The following is a 22,532-nucleotide window of genomic DNA, read 5'->3' as shown; positions in this document are numbered from 1 at the left end:
AGAGCAGGGGAGCCGCTTCTGGGGCTCCAGCGTTGATGGTGGTGGGCAGACTGATCTTGGCCTCTGATTTCTTGATGGAGCTGCGTTTGGGGTGAGAGGATGAAGGGCACAGTCAGGGTCACCCCAGAGCCCTCACAGAATGTGCCTTGCAGGTTGGTGACTTTGGAGATGCAATCAACTGGCCCACACCTGGAGAGATAGCCCACAAGAGTGTGCAGGTGAGTCGGAAGGACGGGATGGCTGGGATGGAATTCTGTCTACATGTACACATTTTTGGTTTCGCAAGCTTTCAGAGCTTCAAGTCTTACCTTAAGAGGAATGGGTAGTATAATTGGGGCGGCATCAAAATAGCTAAAAGTCACTGTTTGAGCCCTGGCTGTGTATCAGGAATTGCTAGGTGCTGTCTGTTCATCATTTCATCTAACCCTCACAGTGACTCCAAAGTAGGCCCTTGAATAATTCCCTTTTACAGATGAGGCCACTAAGGCTGGGAGAGGTTAATTACTGTCCCTTTAGGGCCAAGTGGTACTTGGGAGTCACAAGTATTGCATTATTCCAGAACCTGTGTTCTCCGTCACTGCACTTGAATTGCCAGCGAGTGAAGCGGGAGAGTGGTCATTGGCCAGGTGCCCCTAGACCACGTGTCTTGGGGAAGCTGTGTAGCTGTACTTAGTCCTAGCAGAGGGAGGGGCTCCTGGTCAGTCCTGTCCTTCCCTGTGCTTTTGTTCTAGGCTGACGGTCTAGGTCCCTCCCTGGTTGTGGCCACCGGCCTCCAGTTGGCAGATAGGGTAGGTGTGGACAGGCGTCGGACCAGCCTCTCCTCCATCCCCCGCAGACTACCTGGACATGGTCCTGTTGCAGGGAGTAAACATTTGACTTTTGCAAGCCCCAGTCCCTCTGTCCTGGAGGTTGTCTCCCACCTCCTGCCTGTTGGACCACGCTTCCCAGTGAAGGCGTCTCAGGCATGAAAACAGGACCTTTAGAATTTATCAGCCCAACCTGCTCTCACGTGCTCCAGCTACTTCTCCCCTGTCTTTCTAGTGATGGGGGCTCCCTTCTGTCCCACCCCAAGAGACTCTCAGACTCACCACACCTGTCACTTTACTTCCTGCTGCAGCCACAGCCCCACAAGTCTCAGCCTGCCCGTAAGCTGCCACCCAAAAAGGACATGAAGGAGCAGGAGAAAGGAGAGGGGAGTGATAGTAAGGAGAGCCCGAAAACCAAATCGGATGAATCAGGGGAGGAGAAGAATGGGGATGAGGACTGCCAGCGAGGGGTTCAGAAGAAGAAAGGTGAGTGACTTGGAGCAGGGCTTGGGAGAGGGTGGCAGGCGGCACTGTGAGATGGCAGGATGTGAGGGCTGCAGAGGACTCTCGGGGGGTCCCTGAGACGTCCTCGGGAGGCTGGCTGGCTGGCGCAGGCCCCTGGGCCAGCAGTCTGCACCTCCGCCGCCAGTCCATCAGATTCTTCTCTCACTAGACAAGCATTGGTAAGCCTGTTGCGAGCGCGGGGCTCTGGCAGTGCACGGGACAGGTGAGGCCCCGCCTCAGAGTACTGTTTATATGTCTCAATGCATTGCTTTCCTGTGAAAGATTTCACTTAAAGACAAGAGTTCTCATTGCTCTGGCCGGAGCTAAGATTAGGGCACAAGTTCGGCTGGTCTAATAGAGATCCCAGAGTAACAGTGTTTTAAACAAGATGAAATTTACTTCTCTCACCTGACAGCTCAGTGTAAGTAGACCAGGCCCCGGATAACAACTCTTTGATTCCTCGTGTCTTGCTTTGGTGTGTCGGGGCCTCTCATGTAACACAGCTTGTCCTTATCCCCTCATCCCAGCTAGCAGGAAGGGACGGGGAGAGCGGCTCCCTTTTAGGGACTCCACCTGGGGTTGACTGCCTTCCTCAGCTCTCACAGCCAGACCTTTGGCACGAGCCTAAGGGGAGCCTGGGGAGCGCCATCCTGATGCTGGGCAGCCATGTGTCTAGCTCCAGAATGGTGTTCTCTGACCATGGAGAAATCGGTGTTAAGAGTCAGTCACCCAGCAGTATCCATCACCCCGAGGTCCATGACCTCCTTATTTAATTTAATTTTTATTTTATCTAATTTTATTTTCCATTCATTCATTTTCATTCATTCATTCTCACCTGAGGACGTGCCTCGATCAGTTGCCTTTTTCACATGTCCCAGCCAGGGACTGAACCTGCAACCAGCCATGTGCCTTGGCTGGGAATTGAACCCACAACCTTTCAGTTTATGGGACAATGCTCCAACCAACTGAGCCACACCACCCAGGCCTATGACCTCCGTATTTTAGAGATGAAAATGATGTCCAGCATGGGAGAGGAATTTGCCCAAGGTCACCAGGCTGTGATTCAGGCCTGAAGCCCCACACTGGGGAGGAAGGTTGTGGATAGAGATGGCTGGGAAGGACCTCCTGCAAGCCTGTCTCGTGTGCCCATGCTGTCCTCCAGGGAACAAACACAAGTGGGTCCCATTGCAAATAGACATGAAGCCTGAGGTGTCCAGAGAGAAACTGGTCTCACGCCCTGCCCGCCCACCAGAGCCAAGACACACACCTGCCAACCGCGGGGAGATCAAAGGTATGTGCCACCTACTATGGGGGGCCTGGGCATGGAGGTCCCTCGGGCCTGACCCAGAGCCCTCTCTCCTTGTAGGGTCTGAGCCTGCCCCCTACGTGCCTGTGCCTGTGGCCCCCCCTACCCCAGCCTGGCAACCAGAAACCAAACCGGAGCCTGCCTGGCCCGACCAGGATGAGACATCGAGTGTGAAGAGTGATGGGGCTGGTGGGGCACGGGCTTCCTTCCGCGGCCGTGGACGGGGGCGTGGTCGTGGCCGGGGACGCGGCCGGGGTGGCGCTCGAAGTACGTGAGGCCCCTTTGGGCTCCGGGATGTCCCAGGGAGTGCGGCGGGGCGGTGGGCACGGGTCGCCTCTCCCTCATGGCACTCGTTTTCCCTGTAGCCCATTTTGACTACCAGTTCAGCTACCGAAAATTCGATGGTGCAGAGGGGCCTCGAACCCACAAGTACATGAACAACATCACCTACTACTTTGACAATGTCAGCAGCACTGAGCTTTACAGCGTGGACCAGGAGCTGCTCAAGGACTACATCAAGCGCCAGATGTGAGTGGGAAGGGCGTCTTCTCTCTGGACGGGCGGGTGGGGGTCTGGGGGCTGCCTGAGTTTGGCAGCCGGGCAAAGTGGGGCTGCACCGGCCCTTCATTTGCTGCCCTGGCTGGAGCTAAGAAAGATGACTTTCATCTTTTAAGCTAATTTTTCACAAAGTTATTGTTTATTACAGAAGTAATACCATATTTACCTTAGGAAAATTATAAATTGCCACTAATAAAATGGAGAGCAAATGTCTAGATTCAGTCCCTCTCTGTGCTCCTGTTTGTAATGGCTGCATTGCCAGAATGCTAGCAAATGCTTATTGAGTCCTAACTATTGGTGACTCTCAAGTGCTTGACAGGCATTCTCATATTTATTTAATCCTGCAGTTATCGACTTAATTCCTCTGAGCTGGGTCTTAACCCCATCTTATGGATGAGTAAACAGGCCCAGTTCTTTGCCCATTGTCTCAGCTAGTAAGTGACAAGGCACAGAGTTGAATCCACTTCTGTCTGATGGCAAAACCCTAGCTCCAAACTACTCCAATTTATTATCTTTCAGTCCACTGAGGGAGCCACACAAGGAAATAGATGTGGCATCGTGGCACGTAGAATGTGATAGTGGTTTAGAAGCAGAACAGAGGGAGTTTGCCAGGCATGCAAAAGGGCTGAAGGGCGGAGGGAATGGCTTCACCCAAGGTTAGGGAGCCACAGGTGGCTACCATTTCTTTCAGTCCCTAAAACCAATGTATGTACACTGGGGGTTCAGGGGTTAAGTCAGAGGCCGCTGAGGTTGCTGGGGTGTACGGCAGAACTGGGAAGACCTACCTGTACGTGAAGCAGCAGTTACACCCGTTCTCCCCTCCCCCTAGTGAATACTACTTCAGCGTGGACAATTTACAGCGAGACTTCTTCCTGCGACGGAAAATGGATGCTGACGGTTTCCTTCCCATCACTCTTATTGCTTCCTTCCACCGAGTGCAGGCCCTTACCACTGACATTTCACTCATCTTTGCGGTATGTCTCCCTCCCTGGGGCTGGGGGTCAGGGGAGAGGATGGTCCCAGATTACGGAGCTGGAGTTTGGGCCCCCATTTGATTCCCTCTGCTAAAGATCCGAGGCTTGGCCAGCCTCTCTCCCCACCTCCTCTCTCTCTCTCTCTCTCTCTCTCTCTGCAACTCATGGCCCGCCTAAATTCCATCTACCCCCTAATCTGTTTCCTCCCTCAGATTACTTTGAAGACAGTATCTGGTAACGAGTACCTATCTCTAAAAGATAAAGACTTGTTTTTAAAAATAACCACAACATTATTATCCCGTGTAAAAGTATCAGTAATTCCTTAAGATCACCTATATTTGGTCAGCTGCAAATTCACTCCAGTTGTCAAAAACAATTTCTTTTAGGCCCTGGCCTGTGTGGCCCAGTTGGTTGGAGCATTGTCCCATAACCCAAGGGTTGCAGGTTCAATCCTTGGTCAGGGCACGTACCTGGGTGGTGGGGTCAATCCCCAGCCAGGGTGCTTATGGCAGGCAGGCAGTCGATGCTTCTCTCTCGCATTGATGTTTTTTTCCCTCTCCCTTCTCTTCTCTAAAAGCAGTGAAAAAATGTCCTCAGGTTAAATAAATTTTTTTTTCTTTTAGTAGTTTATGAGACCCATGTATTGTCTTAGGTCCCCCCTACCTTTTTCTTGTAATTTATTATTTGAATAAACTGGGTTATATGTCTTATAGGACACAATGGTGTCATTTAACATGTCCTATACTCCAGATTTTTTGTAAATTGGTGATCCAAAGGCCTGGTCAGATTCAGGTTTGGGGGTTTTTCCCCCCTCCTTGTCAAGAGTACTTGGTAGATAATTTGGTTCTTCCCCTTATGATAAAGCTTCTACTGATGACCCTTGCCTATTATTTGCCTGTTGGGGGATTGAAAAACGGTGATCCTCTAATTTTATCAATCCATCTTCATTTGTTAGCTGAAATACTTCTTTAAGGAGGACCTTTGCTTCACCAACTATTTAGTTCCCAAGAGGTATATAATTTGTACAGGAAGGATAGGCGAATGTTTGATCTTTACTTTTATTAACCAGTTTTCAGAGTTATGAGTTGATCCCCAATAATCTTCATGGTAACCAGTGAGGTCTGGGCTTTTTTTGTTTCTTTTTTGGGTTTTTTAAATTTTTGTCACTATCAACTTACAGATTCAGACATACTCTGTTTATTTCAGTGTGTCGGGGTCGTCCCGCTCAATCACATTGTCCCGCATTTGGCCAGTGGGGCGCTGGTGCGTCTTGTGCGCTTCCTGCTCGAGGTCTGGAATTGACCGTTTTGGGCCGGGCGATCTGGTTCTTCTGTTTTGGGGAAATGGTATATAATTAGATACCACACATCTGCGTTAAAGGGGTATTAATTGCTACTTGATTGTTCATTGTTTCTAGAGGTTTTGAGGGGGTTGTTTGTTTTCTAGTACATCATGAGGTTATACTGTTATTTTTCTGTTAAAATTCAGGGCTACTGAGTCATAACTGCCTTCATAATATTTCTTCTACAACTACTAAAAATTGGGTTTTCTCCCTTCTACTTACAAAGTCAGATGACTGTATTTTCAACTTACAAAAATAAATTTTGGACGGTTATGTCTGTAACTTGATATGTTAGTTTCATCTTGCTCTCAGGTTGTTTTTACATTTGTGTAAAACATTTACATGATTCCAAGTCAATAAAGTATATTCACAGAAGTCTGACTTAAAATTCTCTCATCTCTACCTCCCCCACTTCCCCTATAGGTAACCTTTTTTGAATCGTTCCATTAGAAAGTACGCACACACTTCTAAACTTATTTGTCTCTTTCCTCTTTCTTAGATGAGTGGTCACATGTGACACGTGTGTTTCTCCACCTGTTTTATGTTTCCGCTTAATCTGTCTGGGAGCATAGGAGTATGTAATAGAAAGATACTCCTCTGTCCTTTCTTCAGCTGGACTTGCATCTTTTCCTGGTTTTGCCAGTGTGTCTGGTATAAACTCCCAGGAGAAGAACGGCTGAGCTAAAGGGCAGGTGCGGATGCAATTTCGCTTGCTGTCGCCTGGTCCTCTTCCCAGTGACGGGCCTTTTGCGTTCGTACCCGCAGCACCTGAGAGCGCCTCTCCCCAGCCTCGCCAGCAGAGAATGCAGAGACACTTCAAAGTGTTTTCATTGTGTCTTTGTTTTTTGTGGGGTTTTTTTTTTTTCAAGATTTTATTTATTTGTTTTTATACAGAGGGGAAGGGAGGGAGAAACAGAGGGAGAGAAGCATCTGTGTGGTTGCCCCTCATGTGGCCCCCACTGGGGACCAGGCCCACAACCCAGGCATTTACCTTGACTGGGAATTGAACCAGTGACCCTTTGGTTTGCAGCCTGCGCTCAATCCACTGATCTACACCAGCCAGGCCTTGTCTCTATAAAGATTTTATTTAAAAGAAAACTTTCTTCCCCTCTCTACTCTTTGCCTTTTTTCCTAGAGATAAACACTTGTAAATTTTACTTGTTACTCCTAGAAAAATTTGTATTCATATGTTTTTACTTAAACACCAATGGGGTTTTATACTCACTGACCTAGACCTATTTTTTGTGGCTCCTTCCACCTCAGCACCCAGGAAGCTACTTTTTAATGTCTGAGTAGATTTCCATTGAGTGGAGGTGCCATAATTTATTTAAATTGCCTGTGTGGTGGCAAGTAAGGAAGTGTTCACGTTTTTTCCTGTTACAGGCAACATTGCTATGAATGGTCTTTTATGTGTATCTTAACACGTATTGTCACCTGCTCATGCAGGTGTTTCTCTGGGGCAGATTACTGGATGTAGATGGAAGGGTCGGAGGTAGGATGTCTCGCCGTCTACCAGTTATGGCAGGTGGTGCCAGCGTTTAATACTTCTGCCTGCACTGGACTTACAGCTGAGCCCATGGGGTCATCTTCCAGCTTCTAAATCTCAGTCTGTTTAAGTCTTCCCTATCCCTCCTTCTCCCCTGCAGGCCCTAAAAGACAGCAAGGTGGTGGAGATTGTTGATGAGAAAGTTCGCAGGAGGGAAGAGCCAGAGAAATGGCCTCTTCCTGGTCCCCCAATAGTGGACTATTCCCAGACCGATTTCTCCCAGCTTCTCAACTGCCCTGAGTTTGTGCCCCGCCAGCACTACCAGAAGGAAACAGGTAGGTACCCTGCCAGCGTACAGGTGCCTCCCCTTGCCTTTGTCCCCCAGCCAGTGGGCTTCCTCAGGGCTGGCACCAGGAGGAGGAACGGGAGGGATGAGGACCTCACCTTTCCACCCTTCAGAGTCGGCGCCTGGCTCTCCTCGTGCAGTCACCCCAGTGCCAACCAAAACAGAGGAGGTCAGCAACCTAAAGACGCTGCCCAAGGGCCTGTCTGCCAGCCTGCCTGACCTGGATTCTGAGAACTGGATTGAGGTGAAGAAGAGGCCTCGGCCATCCCCAGCACGACTCAAGGTGGGTGCGGCCTGTCGCCTGTCGTTTGCCGTGGGTTGTAGGCCCCAGGCTGGAGTGCTTGGAGGGGGTATCACAGAGCTCTTGGCTCCGAAGGGCTGTTGGGCAAGCTGGTGGCTCGCTGTGGTAGTATGAGCTGAGGTCACTGGTGGCTGCAGGAGCTTGATGTGGCCTGTTTCCACTGTCAGTGGTGATTTTCACGGGAGGAGAGCGTGCAGCTTCTGCCAGCAGTGTTCAGAGTTTCTTGATGCTTGGCTGTTCTTTTGCCCCATCTCAATCCCTGGGGCTGCATTTGAAGTGCCTTTTCCCTGCATTTGTTTTCCTTGCACCTAAATAAGCTCCTCAGGCCCTCAGAAGAGGGGAGAGGGGAAGCATATTCACAGCTTGGATGTGCAGTTGGAGTCTGCAAACTAGAACATAGGCCTCCTGGCTCTTGTGGCCAGTGACTTTGGGAAGCTTGTTTAAGATCTCAAGGCCTCATTTTCCCTGTCTTTGAGGCGAAGGAGGAGTTAGACTGCTATAGAAACAGTAAAGCAATATGGGAAGAGTAGGAATTGAGTTCGCTGTTAAAGCAGTGTTTCACTCTCAGACTGAAGTCACTGCCCGCCTTCCCGGGAGCAGGCTTTTGCTCCATCCACCTTCCCCTCCCTCCACCCTCTTTGGTCTGGGGCTTGTGAGAAGGCCTCAAAGATGACCTTGGACTTTGGGCCTTTTGAATTCTGCACTCCCCTTTTCCATTGTACCACTGTAATCCGTTTTTTCAGGCAGCCTTCCCTGACTCTGCTGCTTCCTGCCCCTGCTGGTGAAGTGCCCCTCTCCCTGTGTAGTTGTACAGGTCCTGTTTGTAGTCTTGACCATATACCACCTTGCACTTGGTTGGCTGATGGTTGGCTTCTCCCACTCAACTGTGAGCTCCTTAGGTTCAAGGACTTTGTCCTGTTTATTTTGCTTTTAGGGTTCTTCATGCAGGGCCTGGTACCAGTGGATATTTGCTCATTCATTAAATAGTGGAACATCTGTTGTCACTAGGTCCCAGTCTAGGTACTGAGGATATAAAGAGCAGTGAGGCAGATGTGGTCCTTGTCTCTCGGAGTGTTATGGGAGGTGCTGGGTGGATGATAAATGATGATTCAGCCTGTTGAACTGCCGCCCGCCCACTCCCAGGCGAGGTGCTGCGTAGGCTCTGGGGGTGAATGAGAACACAGTATCCGCCTGCAGGGAACTGGGCAGCTCATGGCCTATGAATGACTGTGATGTGAGCTGTGTGTAGAGAAACCTGGAATCCTGTGGGACGTCCTTTCCCCTCGAAGCTGCCTCCAAGGCACATGTGACTTACTGGCATTATCAGGACACAGTTGTGGCGATCCAGTGTGTTGAGGGGCTGAGACCTCCATCGTAGGACAGCTACAGAACCTGGTCTAAGGACACCCTGGTGATTCTCTTTCAGAAGTCCGAGGAGCCCAGGTTCCTCCACCAGACCTCTCTGCCTCAGCAGCTGCCCTCTCAGCAGCTGCTGTCCAAGGATCAGGACGAGCAGGAGGAACTGGATTTCCTGTTTGACGAGGAGATGGAGCAGATGGACGGACGGAAGAACACCTTCACCGCCTGGTCTGATGAAGACTCTGACTATGAGATTGACGACCGGGATGTCAACAAGATCCTCATCGTCACTCAGACTCCACCTTACATGCGCCGGCACCCAGGGGGGGACCGCACAGGCAACCACACCTCCCGTGCCAAGATGAGCGCTGAGCTGGCCAAGGTCATTAACGATGGGCTCTTCTACTATGAGCAGGACCTGTGGACTGCAAAGTTCGAGCCTGAGTACTCCCAGATCAAGGTAAGGTTCTGACACGGCAGTGAGGGTGAGACGTGGGGTGCCTATAACAAATGGGGAAGAAGGCTAATGAGCTGCGTGACCTTGGGCACAGAAAGGATTAGATTGTCACTTCTGTTCTTAAGTATTTAAGTGTATGTAAAAATGTAAAAGCTTTTTGAGGAGCTTGCTTTGTGTTTGGAAAATGGAGAAAAGATAAGTCTTTTAAAAATCATTGCTGTTTGGAAACAGTAAAAACCTCTGTTGTAGATTTCTGCAGGGTGGATGTATGGGGTGGGGGGCCTATATAGTAAGTAGCGGTGTGTTTGGTGGGGGTGAAGAGAGGAGCAGAAAGAGATTTGGGAGGAATCTGCACTGAGCTCCTAGGGAGCTGGAATCCTGGCCTGTCTGGTTGCAGAGAGGGCTGGGCTAGTTCTCCCCCTCCCGGGTTAGCACACTGTGCCCCGGTGACCGGGGTTGAGGAGTGACGATGGGGCAGCCGACAGCCTGGGGACCAGAATTCCACGTATGTGGATGTGGGAGCTGCCCTCCCCAGCTTCCTGCAGGTCTTGATTCCTAAACAGGCTAGGGCAGTCCTCTTACTAACATCTTTCCCCACCCGTCTCGTGTTCTCTGCAGCAAGAAGTCGAGAACTTCAAGAAAGTCAACATGATCAGCCGGGAGCAGTTTGACACACTAACCCCTGAGCCACCTGTGGATCCCAACCAGGAGGTCCCTCCGGGGCCACCCCGATTCCAGCAAGGTGAAGGGCGACACTGGGGACATCGGCCTGGGTTGGAGGGTCTGGAGCCCTCTGGCAGGGGGCCTCCAAGGATAGATCAGTCCTGGGCCTGCCCCTGCTCACTGACCCCGCTCTGCCTCTGCAGTTCCCACCGACGCCCTGGCCAACAAGTTGTTTGGTGCTCCTGAGCCCTCCGCTATCGCCCGCTCTCTACCCACCACTGTCCCCGAGTCGCCAAACTACCGCAACGCCAGGACCCCCCGCACTCCCCGGACACCGCAGCTCAAAGACTCAAGCCAGACTCCACGGTTTTACCCGGTGGTGAAGGAAGGACGGACACTAGATGCCAAGGTGAGGCGCTCCCGCTGGGCTGCTGGGAGTCTTGGGCCCACTTCGCTGCGTCTCCGTGCTTGGCTTTGCCCCCTTGCCTGCTCTAAACCAAGAGAGTGCCCGATCCCCCACCTGCTCTGAGTTCTCGGGCTGGTGGGCCCGCCTGGGTGTGGGAGTGGTAGCCCCACGGCGCTGGGATGAGACCTAAGGAGGACTGACCGGGTTTCGTCTCTTGGGCAAGTTGCTCCACTCCTAAGCCTCGACTCCTTTCTTTGTGAAGTGGGCACACCAGCCTCTAGATGTGGACGTTGTGACACAGTAGACAGGAAGGTGGGCCGTAGATTGTGAGAGGACACACACGTGAGGGTCTACTACAAAACGCTTGACGCTCCTTGCGTTGTGTGAGTATAGGAAATAACAAGCCCTGGACTGACCTTTGCAGATGCCTCGGAAAAGGAAGACGAGACACAGCTCCAACCCGCCCCTGGAGAGTCACGTGGGGTGGGTGATGGACTCCCGAGAGCACAGGCCCCGGACGGCTTCCATCAGGTGCGGGGCTGCGGGGAGGGAGGGGGACCCGGCTGGCTCTGGGGCGGGGGGCGGGGAGGAGCCCCGTGAGATCGATGAACCCAGAGAAACGGGACTGGTCCGGAGAGCTGCATCCAAGGCCTGGAGAGGGGGCTTCTTTCTCAGGCGGCAGTGTCACGGCCGCGTGGGGCTGGATTCTCAGAGAGGGTTCTCGGGTCGGTTTCAAAACAGGATGTGTGCTGCCTACCTCAGGGTGGCCAGGGAGCTGAACAAAAACGCATTCCTGGGTCCTACTGGGGGAAGGACCCAGACTCCTTTTTATTCATTTTTAGCAAAATAGTCCCAGTGTTCCCTGTTCCAAAGCAAGGTTTGGGAACTACTGACTGGTGTACTATTTCCTGAAAAGATGGTACGAACCGAAAATAGGCATTTTAAGATAAAGGTAGTGGATTAACCTATACTTGCTCATTCAGGAAAGGTAAATGTTGACTCGAGATAAGTCAGTAGTTAAGAGCTCAGGTTTGGGCATTGTCTACAAATCGCATCGTTTAAACAGCTGCATGACTTAGGATGAGTCTTCCAATTTCTGTCAACCTCAGTGACCCCTTTGTAAAACTCTCTGAAGTTGGATGCAAAGAGCAAGTCAGACGCATGGGTATAAGTCAGAGGCCTAGTACAGCACCGGGGCCTCCCTGTTGGTTGTCCTGTCAGGGGCTGGATCTTGGCGGAGGGAGGAAACTGGAGGGGCCCCTGCTAACCTGATAGCCAGTTGCTCCAGGGAACCTGGTGACACTGTCTCTTCCGTGGCCTCCGTAGCTCCAGCCCGTCAGAAGGGACGCCTACGGTTGGCAGCTATGGTTGTACCCCTCAGTCGCTGCCCAAGTTCCAGCATCCTTCCCATGAGCTGCTCAAGGAAAATGGCTTCACACAACATGTCTACCACAAGTACCGTAGGCGCTGCCTTAACGGTAAGAAGCACAGGGGGAAAGGGCTGGGCCCAGACTCTGGGGCTACTACTTAGGTCTAGAGTGTTGGTGCTGGTGGCGTAGGTGGCTTTTCCCTGACCCCAGAACAAGTGGTGCTACGTTACAGCACGAAGAAAGGAGGATAGACTCAGGCCAGGTAGTGTTGGAATACAGAAGGCCAAAAGTTGTGATGCTCAGAACACTCCCGTTCTTTGACCTTCTACTGATATTTAAACACACATACACTCACAAGCCCTGCCTGTGTGGCTCAGTTCTGCAGGGCATCATCCTGCAAACCGAAAGGTCTCCTGATTCCCAATCAGAGCATGTGCCTGGGTTGCAGGCTCGGTCCCCGGTTGGGGTGTGCACAGGAAGCAACCGATTGATGTTTCTCACATACGTCGATGTTTGTCTCCCTCTTTCTCCTCCCTTCCCCTCTCTGAAATTAAAAATAAAATTTAAAAAATCAAGAGCTGGCCCCGGTTGGTGTGCCTCAGTTGCCCCGGTTGGTGTGCCTCAGTTGCTTGGAGTATCATCTCATAACCAAAAAGTTGCGAGTTTGGTTCCCCGTACAGGCACATGCAGGAGACAGTCAGTCCATGCTTCTCTCTCCCCCTTTGTAACTTTAAAATCAATGAAAAAATGTCTTCAGGTGAGGATTTTTTTAAAAAATCAAGTTTCCCTCAAGTTTCTGGCCAGACTGCCAGCTCCGCCGTCGTCCGCTGTGGTGTGGTCTCCTGTCCGTCCCAGACGGTGTGTGTGAGGCAGCACGTGTTGCTAGAGCGGGCTGCCCACCTGCGCTGTGGGCCAGACCCAGCCAGCAGCCCGTTTCTGTGGAACGCTTTGAGCTGACAACAATTTTTCTGTTTTTAAGAGGTTGTGGAGGGAACCCATATGTGGCTTGCAGTGCCTAAAATATTTACTCTTTGGCCCTTCACAGGAGAAAGTTTGCTGACCCTTGCCCTAGATGATAGTTTAAGGAAGATCCTCTCTAGGTGCTCTCACGTGTTTCCTTTGATCACAAATGAAGTGCCTTTTCACCGTAGGCTTCTGTCAGGTTGGCTGTCAAGTGCTCAAAACCAGTCTTAATACTCACCTGCAGTTACTAACCTCACCCGACCCCCTTTCATTCAGCAAAGCATGGCTGCTAAATGCTTGGTTCTTTGTCTTACTTTCCTCTTCCTCTGCATGGACGCGTGTGTGTGTGTGTGTTGCAACAGCTTTATTGAGATAAAATTTCCATACCAGGCAATTTACCCATTTAAACTATACAATGCGCCAATGGTGTGGAGCACTGGCCTGTGAACCAAAGGGTTGCTGGTCTGATTCCCAGTTAGGGCACATGCCTGGGTTGCAAGCCAGGTTCCCAGTAGGGGGCACATGATAGGCAACCACACATTGATGTTTCTCCCCTTCTCTTTCTCCCTCCCTTCCCCCTCTCTAAAAACAAATAAAATGTTGAAACTGTACAGTGCAATCACCAGAAACAATTTAGAGCATTTTCATTGCCACAGAAAGAAGCCCTGGCCCCCTGTCATTCACTCTTTAACACTCTCCCTTGCCCCCAACTCCTCCCAGGCTTCTACAAACACCAGTCTACTGTCTTTCTCGATAGATCTGCCTTTTCTGGACTTTCGTATTAATGAAATCATATGTGGTTCTTTGTGATTTGGCTTTTCTCCCTTAGCGTATTTTTGGGGTTCATCTAAGGTGTGGTAGCATATATCGGTACTTCATTAATTTCATTGCCAAACAACACTCCATTTTATGGATATGTACTACATTTTGTCCATAATTGATGGGCATTTGAGTTTTCTACTTTTTGTCTATTGTGAATAGTGTTGCTATGAGGTTTCCTATGCAAGTTTCTGAGTGGGCATGTTTTCATTTATTTTTGGTGGAAGAGTGGAGTGGTTGGGTCATGTGGTAGCTCTACTGTTAACTTTTTGGGGAACAGCGAGATTGTTTTGTTCAAAAGTGAGGGCACCGGCCCTGGTTGGGTAGCTCAGTTGGTTAAAGCATGGACCTGACACACCAGGGTTGCAGGTTCAATCCCCAGTCAGGGCACATTCAAGAATCAACCAACGAATGCATACATAAGTGGGATAGTGAATCTCTGTTTTTTGCCTCTTTCTTCTTTCCTCTCTTTATCTCTCTCAAAATCAATCAGTAAAAAAAATATTTTTAAAGTGGCAGCAATTTCTTCACATCCTCCCAGTACTTGTTATTGTCTGTCAGTATTACTATGGCCGTCCTAGCAGGTGTGATGTGATACCTCAGGGGCTTCGGTTTGTGCTGTCCTGTTAGCTAGTGATGCTGACCATTCTCCCGTGTTGGCCACATGTGCATCTTCTTTGGGAAAAGGTCTATTCAGATCCTTTGCTTATTTTTTTAACTGGATCTTTTGTCTTTATTAGTGACTTATAAGAGTTTTTTATGTAGTCTAGATACCAATTTCTTACCAGATACATGATTTGCAAAAAATTTTTCCCATCCTGTGGGTTGTCTTTTCTTTATTAATAGTGCCCTTTGAAGCACAAAGATTTTAATTTTTTTAATCGAATTTATCAACTTTTTTTCAGTGTCTTGTGCAATGATGTTGTGTACTGTTTTTTAATGTTTTCCCTCTGTGCTTGTTAATATTGTACTACTCCTAAAATAACTATTGGTAATGAATAATGAAGAATGTAACTTGTCGGAATGTACAGACTACTTCTTGTTTATGCTCTTCTTTGTTCTAACTCCACGTGAGCACAGTACTGTTTGAGGTGAAGAGCTAGACCCAAATGACCTGGTTCGGAAGCTCATGCCAGCCGCCTCTGGTGAGGCACAGACCCAGAGTCCAGCAGCAGGGCCTGGCCCAGAGTAGTTAGTGCTCGACACATCTCCGGGGGCGGGGGGCGGGTGCTGAACACGGGACCTGGGAGGTGCTGGAGCAAGGACCGAGGTCCTTGAGCTCTGGGATCCGTTTGTCCTGTGAAGCCCGGGCAGCCCAGTCCTGACGTGTCTCTCCTTCCTTCCCCGTCAGAGCGGAAACGCTTGGGCATCGGCCAGTCTCAGGAGATGAACACTCTCTTTCGGTTTTGGTCCTTCTTCCTCCGAGATCACTTCAACAAAAAGATGTACGAGGAGTTCAAGCAGCTGGCTCTGGAGGATGCCAAAGAAGGCTACAGGTGAGTGGGTTGGAGGGGAGGGGCTCTAGCTGGTGCTTGCCAGGCGATTAGGGGTCCCTGATGGGTCTGCTTCCAGAACGGTAACTGGAAATGGCTTGTGTAAGTACTTTATTTAAAATGTATTGTTTTTGAGTGAGTAATATATTCACATGGTTCAAGATTCAAAGAGTTGAAAGATTACATAGTGAAAAGTCTCTTCATGCTTTTCTCCCGCCATCCAGTTCATTTCCCCAGAGTTAGCCAGTATGGTTAGAATCGTGTGGGTCCGTTCTGAACATACGTTGCCTGTGTAAGCACAGACATACACCTGTGTAGTCTCCCTACCCACCCCTTTTATTTGCACAAAAGATGGCCTCTCTTATGTATGCTTTTGCTTCTTGACTTTCTGCTTAGTGGTATATTTTAAAGGTCTTGCCAGCCCACGCTGGGGGCCCCAGGCGATGGGAGCGTCATCCCGTGCACTAAAGGTTTGCAGGTCCAACCCCGGTCAGGGCGCATGTGGGAGGCAGCTGATCGATGGGTCTAGGTTGTTGTCAATATTTGACTAATTTAAAAAACCTCTTAAAGGATTCTTCTCTTTTTTACTGAAGTAAAATTTGTTCTCTAAGCAGTTTGAAAAGAACCGAAATGCTCAGAAAGCTGCAGTCCAAAGACGACCCATATTAAAGCCCTGCCATGTTTCATGTTTTCCTAGATCGTTCTGTGAATGAGACACATTTTGTGTCTTACCATTAATAAGCATGAGCATTTCTCCACATTGTTAAAATAATTGACTTTTGGGGGCTTTTTACAGAAGTTATGTGTTTTTGCCTAAAAACTTAGAAAATGTAAATAAGATCACTTAAAAAGTACCAACTCCCCAAGATAACCAGTGTTAATATATTTAAATGTATGCCCTTCTAGATTTTGTGTGCATACACAGATGTAAGATTTACCCATTTATAAAAATGGGTTAATTCCACACATGATGCTCTGGAACATGTTTTTTCCACTTGATAATATCTCAAAGCATTTGTCAGTATCATCAGTGAATATTTACATTGTCATTTTTAATGGCTTATCATTCCATTGAACAGATTTACCGTGTTTTGCTTCACCACTTATCTATTCTTAGACATTTAGATTTTCTGTAATAATTCTTCTATGAACAGTTTTGGTGCATCTGTAAAATCTAAATCTGCATTTTTGGCCATTCCCCTGTGGTGTTCCTGGAAGTGACATTTCTGAGTCATCGACATGAACAGACCTACTAACTGGCGCAGTCAGATGGCTTTCCAGAGAGCTTATCCCAGGGACTGGCAAGCTTTTTCTGTAGAGGGACAGATGACGAATATTTTCTGCTTTGTGATTGCAGCTGCAACTACTCAGTTCTGCTCTTGTAGCAGAGAGCAGCCAATGACAGTTCACAAGTGAACTGGAGCACAAAGGTGGTGTGGTCGGGGGCTGCTGTTCACCTGGCCAGAGTTTGCCGGCCCCTGGTGGGCTGTACACGTTAATGTTGGAGCCGCCCAGGCTAGCAGTAAATGTTAGCTTTCCTACAGAATTTGCTGTTTCCTCGATAACCCACTGCCATCAGACTCTTGTGGTTCATCTGTGAGTTCATTCCCCTGGTTTAAGGTGAAGAAACTGAGTCCTTGTCTCACTGCCTTGTGTTCTGCAGATATGGTTTGGAGTGCCTTTTTAGATACTACAGTTATGGCCTAGAAAAGAAGTTCCGGCTGGACATATTCAAGGATTTTCAGGAGGAAACGGTGAAGGACTATGAAGCCGGTGAGAGCCCCGGCCATCTAGCCTTGTCCCCCTCCCTCCCCAGCTTGACCTGGCTCTGCCTGGTCACGTCGCACCTCGCTCCCTTGGTCTCAGCTTCTCCTCCCCAGCCCAGCTCTCCCTACTTCTCTTTCCTCTTCCTCTACAGGGCAACTCTATGGGCTGGAGAAATTCTGGGCCTTCTTGAAATATTCCAAAGCCAAAAATTTGGACATCGACCCCAAACTTCAAGAATACCTCGGCAAATTCCGACGTCTTGAAGACTTCCGAGTGGATGTAAGTAAAAGTCTCTTTCTCACCCTGGTTGTCCTGGAAAGAAAACTGGACCCAAGATCAGGAAACCTGGGCTCTGGCCCCAGCTGCACCACTGGCCCAGGGACAGCGCCCGTCCCAATTTGGGCCTCATCTCTGCCTCTGTAAAGCAGAGCGTGGGAAGTGGGCAGTGAAGGCTAACTGGAGGGGTTATGTGTTGCTCCTGCCTTGCCTGCCCACAGTAGAAATGGCTAAACTGTCACGATGCTCTTTCCCTTTTATCTCACACCCTGCCTTGCTGCTGTGCCCTAGTTGGTCTGGGTGGGTAGCCAAGGTGAAATGTTTTTTTATCTTACTGGAAGAGGCCAGTTCTAACCCCAGGAGTTTATACGTTACGTTGTTTTTTCTCCACCTCCACCCTGCTCTGCTGTCTTTTTGGAGTAGTAACTCAATGGTGACATCCAGTGGTGGGTCGGGGTCATTGCTATTGGGTTTTTCAAGGCGAAGGGTGGTTGGAGTAATTGGAATGTCTCTCTGTGTGCAGTCTTCAGGGACTCCAGTGATGAGTGAAAGACTCTTCTTCCTTCAAACAGTGTACAATGTATGGTGGCAAGGGATATGCCACTATTCCCTTGAAACCTTTTAGAAAAAAGGCAAATAAAAGTAAACAGTAATAGTAGTTTATATTGTATTTTAAAAGTTGCTATTGATTGTTTACTATGTGCTAGACATTTTGCATTGTCCTCCTTTAACCTTTATAAAGAGGTGAAGTAGGAAGGTTTCATGGTGTCATCCCCTGACCAGCGGATAAACAAGCCCACGGCCACCCAGTGAGATAATGGCCGCACTGCCTAGGGCTCCCAGAATAAAGATGAGTAGGTTTTTGTCCTTCCTTCAGCACTCTCCCCTGAGGGCTGGAGGCGGGGGGACACGTGCCGAGAACCCTTGGAATAGGAAGGACCAATTAGGGCGGGACAGAGTGGGCTCAGCTTTGGCGCCCAGAAAGGGAGGGAGATCTCTTCAAAGTTACAAGACCTTCAGCAGTGGTGCAGCCCAACTGGATCAGTCGTGGTCTCACTTCTAGATCAGTGTCCTTTTTAGGCCCTTGAGGGGACGAGGCAGTCCCCGGAGCCTTTGGGCCTTGTGAGCTGAGCTGTCTCGGCCTGTTTCATGCCACATTCCTCATGTTACCCCAGAGCAGTGATCTCTTCCCCTAACGGGAACAGGAACTCCTGTGGATAAAAGCCCGGGCTTCAGCAGTCCGTGGGCCCAGCCCACGTTTTGTCTTCACCAGTTACCAGCCATGGGGACCCAGGCAGATTGCTTTTCTGTGCTTCGGTTTCCTCATCTGCAGGATGGATGCGTGGGTCTGCATCCAAGGGTGGTGCGGACCCCATGAGCAAGTGCATAAAGTAGCAAAGTGCAAGGTCCTGGCGTGGGGACGTGCTCAGTGCAACTCGTAATTTGTTCTTAGGGTTAAGCCTACTCATTATCTACATCACATTTTCAGGTGGGAAATAGGAGTTTCCTCAGACAGCGCTGCCAAGGCAGGGAGGACAGGCACGGGTGGTGCCCCCTAATCACCTGTCATTCCCTTCTCTATCACAGCCCCCCATGGGTGAAGAGGGCAGCCACAAGCGACACCCAGTGGCAGCAGGAGGTGGCGGCGGTGAGGGCAGGAAGCGGTGCCCCTCCCAGTCTTCCAGCAGGCCCGCCACCGTGGTCAGCCAACCCCCCACACCACCCACCGGCCAGCCCATCCGGGAAGATGCCAAATGGACAAGCCAGCACTCAGACGCACAGACTTTGGGAAAGTGAAAGAACCTGTCGCCCTGGGGGGTTTTGTGGGGGGGGGGGGATGGGCAAGACTCCGTGGGGGTGCCCAGTCCCAGGAGAGGGGACAGAGAAGGAGCAGGCCTGGATTCACTGGGATGGGCCTTCGTGCTGAGTAGCAGTGTGCACACCATTTGGGCTGTCAGAGGTACCCCTGGGCAGGAGCCTCCACACGTCCCTTCCCCCTCCTCTCTTCATGCCTCTTCGTCACAGCCTAGCTTCTAAGGGGGGAGGGACGGGGGGAGATTTTATATATATATATACATATATATATACATATATATATCAAGTTTTAAATTATTGATAGTTCATTTGGATTACCAAAATCACTCTAGCCCTGCCCACGGCGGATAGGCCGCAACCCTGGTCCCTGCCCCACGGCCTCCTGCTCCCTCTCAAGCCAACTATGCAGCCCACACGAAGGCCCGTGGGCACCATCGCCCGGCACTGTCCCATGGGAGGCTCTGGCAGTGCCCCTGGGCCCCACGGGCACTGGCCCCCTTGTCATCGGGGCTTTCCATCGCCGTGTCCTCTGCCCGCCGTCCCCACCATGCCCTTCTGCCGTTTTCCGGGAGAAGGAAACCAAAGGATCTGAACGTGGAGGAGGGGGGGTTCCGCCTCCCCGCACTCCTCTCTCCCCGTGCCCCATACTCCCCAGCCCAGAGAGACGCTGCTCATACCAGAAAAGACTATTGAAAGATGATTTATTTTATTTTTCTCTGACCTTTCCATCCTTGGGGAAGAAGGAAAAAAAAAAAGGACAAAACTGACCTTAAAAGACCAAAAAAAAAAAAAAATCAGAAAACCCCCACCTAATCCACAGAAAGTGATGTTTATTTCCTACCCATGGAATTCTTTTTGTTTTATTTTGTTTTGTTCTTGGAAATAATATTTCTTTTAAAAGTTGCCTTATTGTGGAGCGGGAATCTGAAATACCCAAATGCCTATTTTCCTCAGTGGAGTCGACTCAAGCTCCCACCTTCTCTGGATGTGCCTGGGCTGGATTGGCTAGGGTCTTTCTCTGGACTGATTTGCATGTACAGCGCCTCCAGCCTCGGGGGCCAGAGAGTTGGGGATGGCTCGGGTGAGAGCCGCACCCCACGCATCCCTGCTGTTGCATCGTTTGAAGCTGACATCCTGTGTCTACACTGCTGCCACTGTCGTGTCCTCACTCCGCTTGCTGTTGCCTCACGCCGGGCCCTGCCCTGCTGTGACACTCGTCATCCTACCCCATGGCCAAGTTTGCTTCAGACTGTTAGAGAAGAGCGTTGGCCTGGAGCTGGGACAGGCCTGTCCTCAACTTGACCGTCCCCCCATCTCGGGGAGAGATGAACACCTGGCAGGCTGGGGCTTGGAAGTGTTGTTCTGTGTTGCCTGGAAAGATCTTGGAGACCTCAAGGAGGCTTTGTCTCATAAAAGGTGGAGGAAAATGCCACTCTCCTGTGGGTCTGGTGTGGTCTCCCCATCTTGCATCCCTTCTGCGAGCCATCTCTGCCCGCCCTCCGCTTGGTCCTGCCTGGCAGTGAGGACTGAGGAGGTGAGGAGGAGCTGGGGGCCGGGGAGAACCCTGCCAGTTGGAGAAGCCCCGCGGCAGGAAGGTATATGTGGACATAGAGTATACCTGACTTCTCCGGCCCCGGATTGGGCTGCGAACGACAGTGGGACGGTTGGAGTCTGCCGGCATTCGGAGCTGGGGGGAGTGACGAAGGACCGGCCCGCACAGGCTGGGCTGTGTGTTAGGTGCGTGCGTGATGACACGTTCACCTCCAGCGGGGACCAGGCAGCACGGAGAAGTCCCTGGTAGTGTTGCTCAGTCGGTGACTCTTCCTTCGCCCTCTGTTTCGATTGCTCCCTCTGCTGGGCCCAAAGGCTGGGAGTAGGAGACAGTACCCCAGACTGGCAAGGGCTTGCCTTTGTCTTGGGCACCTCATTGCTTTTGGCCTGCCCCCTTCCCACCTCTGCCCGCCCAGTGGTTAGTGTGTTGGGAAGCCCATCTCAGTTCTTGAGGGACAGTTCTCTCAAAAGCCAAGGACAAGTGTCTGGTCTCCGCCGTGACTGTGGGATCTGAGGCCTTGCCCTGCCCGGTCTGGTGCCGGCCCCACGTTGTACCAGACACTGGACTCCCACACCCCCGCCGCCTCCTGCTTCATTCCCCTCTCCTTCAGGGCGCGCAGCCCTGTACTGTATCCAGCACCACAGAAACCTCAGTGTTTGTCCTCTGCTGGGTGTGGGGGCATGCAGAAGCCTTGGGAGTGGGGAGAGGTGGTTCGATGTAGAGTTGATTCCCAGGCCAGGGCGCTGCCATCTTCTCCCTGACCCTCCCCAGAAAGAGAAAAGGCCCTTTTGAGGTGAGGAGGTGAGGACTTCATCTCAACACAGGCTGAGGATGGGGAGAAAGGAGACCTTTTTTTTTTCTTTTTTTTTGGTAACATGTTAGGAGTTGATGTTGCAAAGAGTAGTTTACATCTTCACTTTCTGAAGACACTTGAATTTAGGACCGATGTATCTGTGACAAGCATGCAGGAGTGGCAGGGGCCATTGGGGCTTGCCACTTCACACCCACCATCCTCTCCCGGGGATCCAAGATCTGAGACACAAAGCAACAGCTCGCCCAAACCCTCTTCATCCTGTTCCCTCCCAGGGCCAGGCCATGCCAGCACAGCTTCGGGCATCCAGCACCAGAAAGCCTGTGTGTGGCGGCCCTGAGAAGGGACAGGTCTCTGTCATCCTCTCCTGCACCTGGGAGCCTCCGTGCTGCCAGTAGAGAGGCGCCACTGGGTCTGCCCCAGCCTGGACCCCTGGGGCTCAGACCGAGTTGCTGAGCCCCCACGTCAAAGTTGTTAATGTTCTGTTTCGTTCATTTGTAGCTCTTTTCCCCCCACCTTTCCTGGTGATTGATTTTAGAAAAAGTAAGCTCCTGAGAAGGTCCTCAAAGTGGGGAGGAGGGGCAAGAAAGAAGGCTTATCTGAGTAGGGTTGGGGTGGGGTTTTTTGCCAAAAGCCTGGGTAGAGCGGTCTGGATCATCGGGCGCCCTCCTGAGTGGGATCCCCAACTGTCTCCTGTGCGGTGGGCCCCTGGATCTGCCCGGACCTCGCCCTCTCCTTCAGCCGTGTTGGTGGCAGAGAAGATTGGAACTCAACGGCCCATTCTCACTGGAGAGGAAAACTTGTCATCTGGCTTTGCGGAGAAGGTTCCACCTTACGCTCATAGTACGTTATCTCTACCATGTGCTTGGATGTCACACTTAAAAGGACAAAAAAAAAATGTAAAATACTTGAATGAGCTTGTATTATAACATTAATATTATTGAGAGTATCTGCGTTCCAGGCTGAAGTGATTCATTCATTATTCTAGTCTGCTTTAGTCCTTTGTAATTTGTGGTAATTATGCTTTTCTTTTTAATACAAAAAAATGTATAAAAATAAAAACTTGAAAAGGCACAATACTGGCTGGTTTCCTATCTGGGGTGCGGCTGTGGGGTGTGGGAAGAATCCTGGCCCGCATGTGAGCGCTTTACAGACCTG

General features: G+C 50.5%; 1 protein-coding gene across 10 annotated transcripts in view; it reads left to right on the top strand.

The window, feature by feature from the left end:
• The window catches only part of LARP1 (La ribonucleoprotein 1, translational regulator), a 79,309-nt gene extending 56,861 nt beyond the window's left edge, over nucleotides 1-22,448 (top strand). For 4 of the 10 annotated variants that reach the window (XM_045820686.1, XM_045820678.1, XM_045820660.1 and 1 more), the window contains exons 3-19: nucleotides 153-218; nucleotides 1,118-1,292; nucleotides 2,473-2,601; nucleotides 2,677-2,883; nucleotides 2,982-3,144; nucleotides 4,004-4,148; nucleotides 7,137-7,311; nucleotides 7,436-7,605; nucleotides 9,050-9,442; nucleotides 10,058-10,181; nucleotides 10,306-10,511; nucleotides 10,933-11,039; nucleotides 11,835-11,986; nucleotides 15,012-15,156; nucleotides 16,817-16,926; nucleotides 17,072-17,199; nucleotides 18,784-22,448. In XM_045820686.1, the coding sequence (XP_045676642.1) occupies nucleotides 1,169-1,292; nucleotides 2,473-2,601; nucleotides 2,677-2,883; nucleotides 2,982-3,144; nucleotides 4,004-4,148; nucleotides 7,137-7,311; nucleotides 7,436-7,605; nucleotides 9,050-9,442; nucleotides 10,058-10,181; nucleotides 10,306-10,511; nucleotides 10,933-11,039; nucleotides 11,835-11,986; nucleotides 15,012-15,156; nucleotides 16,817-16,926; nucleotides 17,072-17,199; nucleotides 18,784-18,993 (2,688 nt within the window). In that variant the 5' untranslated portion in view covers nucleotides 153-218; nucleotides 1,118-1,168 and the 3' untranslated portion in view covers nucleotides 18,994-22,448. Of the gene's footprint in view, nucleotides 1-152; nucleotides 219-731; nucleotides 789-1,117; nucleotides 1,293-2,472; nucleotides 2,602-2,676; nucleotides 2,884-2,981; nucleotides 3,145-4,003; nucleotides 4,149-7,136; nucleotides 7,312-7,435; nucleotides 7,606-9,049; nucleotides 9,443-10,057; nucleotides 10,182-10,305; nucleotides 10,512-10,932; nucleotides 11,040-11,834; nucleotides 11,987-15,011; nucleotides 15,157-16,816; nucleotides 16,927-17,071; nucleotides 17,200-18,783 lie in introns of all 10 variants that reach the window. The other 6 variants (XM_045820695.1, XM_045820642.1, XM_045820703.1 and 3 more) reach the window with 4 other exon arrangements.
• Nucleotides 22,449-22,532: the final 84 nt, after the last annotated feature.

This window comes from Phyllostomus hastatus, unplaced genomic scaffold (genome assembly GCF_019186645.2).
Source record: "Phyllostomus hastatus isolate PE091 unplaced genomic scaffold, TTU_PhHast_1.1 phas_contig_150, whole genome shotgun sequence".
Lineage (NCBI taxonomy): Eukaryota > Metazoa > Chordata > Mammalia > Chiroptera > Phyllostomidae > Phyllostomus > Phyllostomus hastatus.
This window is presented reverse-complemented; position numbering and strand designations above follow the sequence as displayed.